Below are 11,033 nucleotides of genomic sequence, written 5' to 3'. Positions count from 1 at the left end.
ACTAGAATTTTTAATGAATCTCTTAAAGTTGTTTGGATGGCAACATGATTTTTTTCATCAAACATCCATAATTTTATATTTGTCAAAAGGCTTAATACGAATCAAGGTATGTGCACTTTAAATAATTACTTGATTTATGGTTCATTAAGAGAAATGATTTTTGTCTTTGCCTTTTTGCCAATAGCTATAGCCGAAGCATTCATAAAAAAAAAATTAAAAAAATGATTATATTTCATTATGTTGCATTCTATGAGTATAGGATATTGTAACAATGTGCTTTATTTTTTTAAAAAACTGTTTAAAAAAAATTTAAATTTTTTTATTTATTTTAAATTAATATTTTTTAATATTTTTAAATTATTTTGATGTATTGATATCAAAAATAAAAAAAGTTATTTTAATATGTTTTTAAATAAAAAAAACTTCAAAATAGAATTATCTCGAATACACTTTTAACCGTTAGAGTTACGCTCTAACTGTTAAAACTCTGGCTTGAAACATTCATCAAATGATTATAATTTGACCAGAAGTCTCTGTCCTTTGCGCAGTCATTAGAGTTTGCTTCATGAGTATCAAGCCTTTTGTCCTCTAGTATGCATGAAAGTTCATTTCGGGAGTTTTTAAAAGGGTGGTAATTAATATTTTTTAAAATATTTTTTATTTTAAAATATATTAAATAATATATTTTTTTATTTTTAAAAAATTATTTTTAACATAACAAATCAAAATAATACAAAAACATTAAAAAAATATTAATTTAAAAAAATCAAAAATACTTTTAAAATATAAAAACAAACAGGATATTTAACCTATTAATCTCATAACTATATATTCAAAAAATAATATCTGTTTAAAAATATCGTCTTCAGGATCCTAAATGCTATGCAGATTATTACCTCTATGCAAATGTCATGATCTAAAATTCATTTTTTCTTTTATGGAAGCTATAATTCCTATTAGTTTTCATGTTTACTAGGCACTTGTAATGCTATGAGCATGTTGAAGTTGGAGAGCATAATATTATGTCATGGAACTTCACTTATTTGATGCACTTTAATATTTTGATAAATTATCAATAAGCTTGTATTGGTCAACGGTTTTAGTAAAAAAACAAAAAAGTTGAGGTCTCTTATTCGAGTCCCGTCAGTCATCTTCGTAGTTGTTATTGTAATTGAATTTTTTTTTTATTTAGTTTTGGACCATCGAATATTCTTTAAAGAATTTAATTTTATAATTTGCGGATAATTCAAAATGGGGGACTAAAACTGAATCTAATGAGAAAAAAAAAACTTAAAAAAAGGCTATTAATCCAATTTATTTTTGAGTCATTAAGCTTTATTTTTTATTTATTTTGATCCTTTCACATTGAGTTTATTTGAGATACAACTTGATAGTTTGATTCAATTAGGTTAGTACGGGGATCTCGAGGTGTCAAAAAAATCCCAATATTTGTTTGAAGTAAATTTTGTTAAAAAAATAAAGGTTTAATTGTTTGCAGAAAAATAATAATAGAAAGACTTAAATTGAAACGAAGAAAAATATTATGGATGATATTTTAAGCACTATTTAGTCTATGCTTTTCTTTAAAAAATTACCTTTTAACTTTGTCAAAAATCTATTTTGATCCTTTTACTTTGAAGGTTATATGTTTTGATCCAAAATGAAGTTTTGAATCGAAATATATAGCTTTCAAAGTAAAAAGTGTTTACATTTAAGTCCCTAGTTGGAAAGAAAAGATAAACAATGGATGATAAATATTAGAGGAGAGAGAAAATTATTGGTGTTATTTTTTTATGTCAATGACTTCATTTAACAAGAGGAATTCCATTGAGATTTTTGGGCTTTTATCTTTGAGAAAAAAGTAGATCAAGATTGAGAGGGAAGCTTTTGTTTCAGTTTAATTTTATATTTTTAGATTAATTTAAAGGTGTTTTGACTTGATAAATTATTTTCTTGAGATTCTAATAGTGTTTTTAAAGTATTTTTAGATTAAAATAAGTTAAAAAATAATTTTCTAAGATTTAAAAACCTTTGCTTAATTTTTCAACTACCTCTAATTAGACACAGGAAATGCAATCCACCCCTTTGAAATGCCAAAAAAAAAAAAAAACAAGAAGTCTACACTTGCTAGCCAGTCAACTTTATTTTTGTTTTTTAGTTTTAAATTAAAATTAAATTCAATAAGTTAAATAAAAATATGTTTGGGATACTCGCCCTAACATTGTCTTCAATTTTAATTAAAATTCTTTAAAACAAATTAATTAGTTTTTTTAATGAATTATCTAAAAATGTCACTTTTTTATATTTTTCAATAAGATAATATCATTTTATAAATTAAAATTTAGAGAAAAGAACAGGTTTTTAAACATCAACCACATGAACATTTTTTGTAGCATCAAACTGGGTTGACTTGATCTGGTTATGCTTTAACACTTTAAAAAAACATATATAATCATAACAACATTGTTAACACTTAGAATCCGTACCGGCAGCAGGGCACAGGCAAACAGAGCTAGCTATTACTAGCAAGTCAGTGTCTTTTGGCATTCTTGGCAGCCAATTCAAGAATACCGGGATCAATGGAAGCCAACCCATTTGGATCTTGAAGTTTTCTGTCAAGAAATTTAGCCAAGGCTACAGCTTTATTAGTCTTTAATGGTCCACCAGGATGAGCTAACCTGATACATACAAATTAATAAAGAAGACCCTAGACGGATTCCTGTAAAAGAACATAAACAAGAACACGAAAGATAAAGAGGAAAAAAAACTGGGTTGTTGGGAGCGAGGAGGGTGATGAGGGGGGAAAAAAGCAGAAAGAACGAAAAGCCAAAATTATCAGATTTTACTAGGATGGTCATTCTCAATCAAGGGTTCTCCATCTGCTGACTCAGGTACAATAATGCCATTTAACTTGAATAGATTTTCTCTTGCATGTATTAAACTAGAATAATGAAACAACATGAATCAAATGCCATCTTTACCAGATTTTCCTGAGGAATCACAGCTCAATGAAGCAGTAGCAGACAATAAGCATTCACCTCCTCCCCATCTCCTTTCTCAGTTAGTGGCATCATAGTACATAACAGAAACCATGCTCCTCATATACATGGAATCTACGACAGTTTGAAGTAATTCATAATACATGGAAGGGAGGAAATTAACAAATTTGGGAATTAGCCCTTTCTTTTTAGCCTAAAATTCTAAAACAGGTGGCCAAGCAGGCTGGAGATTTCAAATAATCCAATGTAGGTTTCAAATCACTGGGTCATATGACCATGGAAAGTGCTGGAGTAACATTGGAACAGGGCTGTAGATACTGCAATAACATGGGTGGAGGTTGTCCAAAACCACTCCATACATCCCTTTCCATTAATAACTTACCGCTTCAAACTAGCCAAGTAGAAATCTGAAAATGTCACTCAGTGTCACAATGCCTTCCACACGATTACTGCCAGCCTCCACAATGACAAGACGCCTAACACCTGAAAACCCAGGGATTGAGGACCATTAACTTGGTGAAACTTGGCGAATGAATTTTAAAAAATGTGCCACGTGAATTTTCAGAAGAGAAAAAAAAAAGAGCTTATGCAAAAGTTCTATGAAAACAACAACAATAACAGAGACATCATTTCAGAAAAAAATTTAACCACAATCATATTTAACAGGGCTGTTTGTAACCAAAGTATATTTTTTTGGCAAAGGCTTTGTTGGTTCTTTAAAAGTCCTCCAAGCACTTTAACATTACAAATAAATTATTCAACAAAAGTTGAAGGATGACAGCTCAGGCTGCTTGAAAGAAGCAAAGACAAAGGACGGGAACTGCAGTTTGGGTGATCACGAGGAAAGTAAATCAAAAGAACTAATATCCTAATGACTAACACATACTACAAAATTAATATTTCCAACCTACGCAACAACCAGGCACTCCAAAAAGTCATATTGGAAGATATTTAACAGGATCTTCATTCTCAGTAAAGGAGAGAAATTCAGATTACCAGGGTTTGCCAATCGCTCCATCACTTTATGCAATGTATCAGAGCGCAAACACATCTGACATCTTTGACTTCTCAGATCATAAGAAGAATAGACATCTTGTCCCAGTTGCAAAGCCTAAGAAAAACCATGATCAGCAAACGTCAAGCACCATTTTTAAATTATAAATTACATTTTGAAACAATGGGGCAACATATACACTAAACGAAGTCAAAACACTTCAAATAATTTTATGTAGCCTGCCCAAGCAAGCGATTAACACTTTGATGTGATACATGTGAAGTGAAAAGGATTCACTTGGTCCAAGTGCAACAAGATAACACCCAGAGGTAACCTTCAAGACCATAACATCACGAGTCACTTCCACACTGAACACAATTCCAATGAAAATTATATAGGAGTTTATACTATCATCATTACATCCATTTTCAGCTAGTCTTTTAAATCTCAACAAGAAAGCATTCTGTAAAGATCCAGCCCCCATGTCCCATCTCTTTATCCTTGAAAGTTAAAACCAAATGATGCCCCACCATCTACCCATCTACTCATCAAACCCCAAATCTTGTATCAAATATTCTTACAACAACAGAGTTAATATCCTCTTCATGCCCACAATGACACAAAGTTTTCATAAACAAAATTATGAAAAATATATGATGATAAAAAAATCAAGACATTCATGCCATCCTATTAAAAATATCAACAAACTAAAGCCATTACTTTCCAATTAATAAATACCACGAAGTAGCTTCATAAAACATGTTCAAGGGAAAATGAAGGGCTGGGGGGCACAGAAAGAGAAGATACCTGATTAATAGTCATTTCATTAAGATTAATATGAGTATAAATTTTGTCCTTCGCCAAAGCTGTTATGTCACTGTACAAATGATAACACATAATTAGCCTCGGAATCAAAGAGTTGCAAAATATGGTTTTAAGAATATCAAACCCAGAAGAACAAGTTACCTCCGGCAATATATGTCTATTAACGAGTCATTCTCATCAACTATTGGTATTGAACTTACTTGAGCTGCAAGTACAGAAGGTGATAAAAAAATACAAGGGATTAAAATTACAAGAAGATCGAGATGTATAGCTGAAGTATATTCTTGTCTAGCTGAAACCATAGAAAACTACCCCAAAAGGAAACAATGTATTTGGTCAAAACAACTAAACTATCCCCCACATAACTACCTGAGCCAGTGAAATCTCTGGGCATCATACCAGAAACATAGAATCCAATTTTAGGCACACCAGTGGTAAGGGGTTTAAGTAGGAGAAATACCCAATCACAGGGCCTAGCCATCAGATCCAAAAGGAGGGAGGTTCAGGTGAGTCATAAAATAGGAGACACAAAAAATGAATAATTTATTAGTTGATAAAATAGATCCTCGTCAAGTTTATTTCAATTTTTGGCAATTCAAGAAATTTATCAAATAGTGTACTCATATGCACCTCATCCAATCAATAAGATTTTCAAAAGTTCCGTGTAACTTTTAAGTGTAATACATGTAAAGCATTTTCAAGTAGTTTGCTAGAAATATTTGCCACTAAGAATTTGAACTTCTTCTTCCAAAACATACACGAATTCTTCTGTTGATAATTTATTTTCCTTCTGTCTGCACTTTACAGAAATTACAAACATACCTTGAATTAACAAGTTTAAAGCTGAACTAAGAGAAGCACTTGGTCTCAACATGGCCAAGGGGCGCCCACTAGGCTCTCCAATACTTGGAACCCATGAACCCACTGGTATTGCACCAATCGGCAGTTGGAGCATGGGTACGGTGCCAGAACAATGTCTAAAGTACCTGCAAATACCTGGAAATTAACATCCTATGGTTAGTAATAAACTATGTGTAGCTACTTAGCAAGCTAACCAAAAAGCCTTAGCTAACCAAAACGCCTTACATTTCAGTATTCCAGAGAGTGAGGCAAGATGCAGTAATTGAGGAAATGAGCCGTCTTCTGATGATGAATGGATAATGGGAACTGTAGCCACCTCATTCTGCAATATTCTCAAAGCAACCTCTTTCAAGTTGTCATATGGCCCAGCCTGCACATAAGCCAAAATCCACATCAATGGACAAGAGCCACATCAAACATTTTTGTTATATATATAGGAACTCAAGATAAAGCCATTTGAATGCTTCCTATAAGTGCAGCACAAAAATGAAGCACCAAGAATAATTACACTCCACTTGATGCATGAATGGCGAAAAACAAATTAGGGGGTCGTTTACATGCTACAGATACAAGCATGCCTGAGAGATCACTTACATGTATGAGATGTCTAGGTAGAGCCCGGACATGTCCATCTATTTGCCTATTCAGATATGATTTTCCCTCTTTCCAAGCGGATATCGTGTGTGTATCAAGTTCTTCCTCCGTAAAATCTGATCCATTATTTCCAAGCTGCAAGTAAAAGTAATCAGTGTTATAGAAACATGCAAACAGTATATGTCCACAGAGAATTCTTATCAAGAACAGTAGCATCCAAACATAAATTATTCAAGCTTGTTGCCTGTTTTAGAAAGCATGTAAATTTCTCCCAATATCCATGAATATCCCAAAAGCCATCAATTACATTTGGGTTCTTGTCCCCGAATCAAAACCTATCCCCAAACATTTGGGGTCAAACTTCAAAGAAGATAAATGGATATCATGCCATATGGAAAACAAAGCTGTATAAAAATTTGTTTACTTTTACACTAAAGGAAAATGAACCTTGTGTTGTTGCATTGTTTATCTATATGCATCTCTGATGCATATAAATTTGCACAGCAAAAATCAATGAACAAATAAATATTTGTATTTAGAAGATTCACTGTTGAAAGAAGACATGATTTTAGATGCACATACCTCTCTCAATATCAATATGAAGTCCAAGGCACTAAGCACTCCAACAAACTGGCCCCTAGAGAAGTCCCAAAGAGGAGCCATAGGGATTCCCTGGAAACAGCTAACTTAGAAGGCATACATACCCAAGCTCTTAATCAGCAACAAGTAAATATGCATAACAACCAACAATTGTAAATAATAAGTATGCAAAGCTCATATCATGGAACAGACTAAGCCTGAAGGCAGGACTTAAGCCAGCTTGAAACTGAGTATTACTTTAGCACATGTGCAGCATGACTTTTTATTTCCTTCTCCTTTTAGATTGGAAAATGCATTGCATTGCAAACAGCACAAGTATGAAATTAACACCTTGGATTTCCATAAATGAGTACTGAAGTAATCACAGCTGCATCTACTTTTTATTCTAAAATTAGGCACCCTGTTGACATTTGTTTCTTGCTGAGTAAGATGTCTTTCCCTGATCCAGTGCTCAATATCTTACTCATTGAGAAGGGTTCAATAAATGAGAACTGAAGTAATCACAGCCACATCTACTTTGTATCTAAAATTAGGCACCCAATTGACATTTGTTTCTTGCTGAGTAAGATGTCTTTTTCCTGATCCAGTGCTCAATATCTTACTCACTGAGAGGGGTTAAATATGGAAATTCATTTTATAAAAGAGGAATCATAATAAGCTGACCACAGGTGTTGATATTCTGGAGCAGGCAAGCTGGGTAAAATATCAGAGATGGCTGCCTTTCTGTTTGGCAAGGAGAACATGAAAGAAATTAAGTAGTTTTGGCTGTTGTTTTGGCTGTTGTTATTTCAGGCTGATAAATTCCTTTAGAAATGTCATAAAAGATGGATGCTTCAACATGCGAAGGAAATATATATCCATGCTAACATATGGAGATTACTGTGGGTGGTGAAGTAAGTGTGGAAGGTGTGGTATAGTTAAAGCCTTATTGATCTGCTCGTGGATCCGAGTAATTCTATGATGATCTAGTTAGATATCCTAACAAAACAAGTGAAGGAACTACCAAGAAAAATTGCAAACCTAGTTCAAAAGAAGAAATGATGGTCACAAACTCACAATCAGCACCGAAAGGTAAGAATACATGATGAACTGAATCATGAAAGCAACAACTAAAACATGCCAATTATGCATTCCATCACAAAGGCATGTAACATTATATGAAAGGCTTGCTTTACCGGTAAAGGCATACAAAAAAAAGGTTTGATACCTGCTCGAACAAAATATGAAAGGCTTGCTTTACCGGTAAATCAACATCCAAGGCAACTACCTGTAAGTTGCATTTTCTAAATTAGGAGAATATAGATTTGCTGATTTCAAATCCAAGTAAAAAGCCAAAATATGAGTGCCACAATGAAGACCATTGGTAAAGGATCCAAACCTTGCCTGACTGGGGAAGTAGCTCATATGCAGTGTGTGTAGTTAAAAACACAGAAATCCGGTGACGAGAGACCTGTAAGTCAGCCTCTGATATGCTTAGCACGCCACCAGTCAACGTACCATCTGATACACTGACCTGCATTGTAAATAAAAACCTCGTTACATTCCAAAACTTGTAAAAGGGAAAAGTATTGATGAAAACTAGAATATTGTAACAGTAAGGCGAGACAGGGTAAGACAGCCACGTAAATATAAGCAACCAAAAAAAAATGTTTTCATACGAAGACACTTCAAGTTTTTCAAATGATGGAACAGAAAGCCCCAGATCCATGATCCTTAGAATGCATATAATTGGCAGCTGGTGAGAAGAAATCTTAATTTCTAAATGACCAAAATTACATTAACAGAACAGAACAATTTCCAGCAGTCATGATGTCTATTATAGAAGTAGTATGTATCTCACCAAACGGGTAAAGGCCTCATTATCCAATTCCATACTAGATCCTGGAATCATCTCTGGATTAAAATTGGCTTCCATGTTAAACTGGATAGTATTCAGTATCCCATATTCGGTTGTTGTGTAAGGTTGGAGTTCATCATGTCGCCATTCTCCATCAACTAAAAACTTGTACTGCATGTAAATATCAAATGCATGAATTGCAATATCCATATATATATCAGTACAGACATAGAACCATTCGCAGGCACAGAACATATTCATAAAAGCATTTCCTAGTCAAGTTTAAATCTTTCTGAGATCACTTGAATCCAAACAATTCCATTATAAGTAGGAAATAAGCTAATGATAGTCAAAGTACTTCAACCCTATCATATAAGAGCATACTTTGAAAAAAAAAGAGGCTTTCATTACAGAATAAGCTAATGATAGTTATTATTGTATACAGAAAATGCCTCCATTATAAGTAGCCTTCAAGACGAGTTCATTGCTAATGAAGTTTGTATAAAGTTATGTGCTACCCTGGACATGTTCTTTCTTCTTTTCTTTTTTAGCACTCTCACAATGTGTAGTAAACTCTAGAAGCATGTCACAAGTATGAGCATATCGTTGATCACACTAGTGCATCCTAGAGCAATTACTAAACATTTCTTTAAATAGAATAAATTGAACTACATGTACAACAATTCAAATTGATCAAAAGCCCAACAAAACCAACCTACCTGGTGATTTCCGTGTGTAATACCATAAATAGCCTGAAATACATTAGGGCAACCTTCAACTGGCGACATAGGTATAAGCTCACCCCATCTTCACAAAAACCCAAAAAACACACAACCTATCAATCAGTACCACTATGAAGAAAATTGGGTTGCTCCTAAAACAATTAACCTCGGACAATAAAATTGAGTATCATCACCTATTAAAAGAACCACTGAGAAATACATTTCGACCTCCATGAGTCCAAACAAACCTCATTAACACGGCACCAGTAACTCCACCACCAGCTTCTCTCACCGATTCCATGCTCAAAGCACACAGTAATCCCAACCCAATTCAATAAATACCAAAATTCACAACAAAAAAAGATGCAAAATTTCTAAATTATGCACCTTGAAATTTATTCGCTGCAAAGCAAAAAAAAAAAAAATCAAAATTTGCAACAACCCAGTTCAGAACTTGCCTAAACAAACTCAAATGTACGGAAAACCCCTAATTGTTCAAATTAAAGAGAAAAGACTCACCAGGATTGAAGCTCTAAAGAAGTTTCGGATAGGGGAATTTGAAATCTACGCACGCACAATGGGAGTGGAAATTGGGGGAAATAAATAGAAACCCTAGGGGGTTAGAAAAATGAATAGAAATAAAATTCCAAAAACAAGAAATTTTGAAAGGGGGTTAAGATCGAGAAAGGATCGATATGATCGAATCTAATTTTTGAAACCCTAGTGAAGTAATATAAAATAAAATGTATAATGAAATCAAGTTAAAAAACAGGAGAAAGAAAGGACAGACAGACAGGAACTTTGATAGCGATGTGTATTGTTGCCACTTGTTATTAATATTAACGTTGTTTTTGTGCTATTGTTTTATATTATTATTCCAGGGTGGAAAACAAGATAAATAAACAAAAAGAGAAAATATTTTTAAATAAATAAATAAATTTTATTGCTGTTTGAAATTGGTGTAAAAAGTAGCTGGTGTTATTGATACGTAGCTGGTGTTATTGTTATTTGGTGTGGTGTATTATATAGTGTAAACTATACGAGATTATTTAAAAAAACAAATTAATAATGTTTAGGTATTGTATGAATGTTTTAAAGAAAGAAAACAAAAATCTTTACAACTCATGTTATAACCCTGGATTTTTAAATAAATTGGTTTTATTTTAATCATATAAAAATAAAATAAATAATGATAGTAAACAAAAAATAAATTATAAAAAAACTAACGCGAGTTAACCTGAGTTAGCATGAAAATCATGTAACTTAGACAATAAAAAAAAGCCAACTCGACTAAACTCATGTTCCAATCATGAGGTTGAGAAAACCCAATGAAAAAGAAATCTAATGATAATAAACAAAAAATAAATTATAAAAAACTAACACGAGTTAATATAAGTTAGCATGAAAGTCATGTAACTTAGGCAATAAGAAACAAGCCAACTCGGCTAAACTCGTGTTCCAATCATGAGGTTAAGAAAACCCAATGGAAAAGAAATCAAAGAAAACCACAAAGTTGATATATATATATATAATCTATTGTCGAACAATGAAACCAAACAATAAAATAAGCCAAAAAAAGATATAAAACCCTGTTAACAAAA

General features: G+C 32.8%; 1 protein-coding gene across 1 annotated transcript; it reads right to left on the bottom strand.

Moving 5' to 3' along the window:
- Positions 1-2,960: 2,960 nt before the first annotated feature.
- Positions 2,961-10,230, bottom strand: LOC133697240 (sucrose nonfermenting 4-like protein). Its single transcript, XM_062119682.1, has 14 exons — positions 9,952-10,230; positions 9,627-9,834; positions 9,430-9,517; positions 8,714-8,881; positions 8,252-8,386; positions 8,081-8,140; positions 6,856-6,945; positions 6,274-6,408; positions 5,905-6,049; positions 5,641-5,814; positions 4,960-5,023; positions 4,801-4,870; positions 3,996-4,110; positions 2,961-3,482 (listed from the first exon to the last, which is right to left on the bottom strand). The coding sequence occupies exons 2-14, from the start codon at positions 9,731-9,733 to the stop codon at positions 3,391-3,393; spliced, it is 1,443 nt and encodes a 480-aa protein (XP_061975666.1). The 5' UTR covers positions 9,734-9,834; positions 9,952-10,230; the 3' UTR covers positions 2,961-3,390.
- Between the last annotated feature and the right edge of the window lie 803 nt (positions 10,231-11,033).

The sequence above is a fragment of the Populus nigra genome, chromosome 6, assembly GCF_951802175.1.
Source record: "Populus nigra chromosome 6, ddPopNigr1.1, whole genome shotgun sequence".
Classification (NCBI taxonomy): domain Eukaryota; kingdom Viridiplantae; phylum Streptophyta; class Magnoliopsida; order Malpighiales; family Salicaceae; genus Populus; species Populus nigra.
Note: the sequence above shows the minus strand (reverse complement) of the source record. Positions and strands in the feature narration are given on the sequence as shown.

Excerpts from the sequence above, each read along its gene's own strand:
- LOC133697240 (XM_062119682.1), bottom strand. The coding sequence starts at position 9,733 with ATGGAATCGGTGAGAGAAGCTGGTGGTGGAGTTACTGGTGCCGTGTTA. Across the intron at positions 9,518-9,626 it reads CTCAGTGGTTCTTTTAATAG|ATGGGGTGAGCTTATACCTA; the intron begins GTGATGATACTC and ends GTTTTTGTGAAG. Across the intron at positions 3,483-3,995 it reads GGAGCGATTGGCAAACCCTG|GTGTTAGGCGTCTTGTCATT; the intron begins GTAATCTGAATT and ends CTGGGTTTTCAG.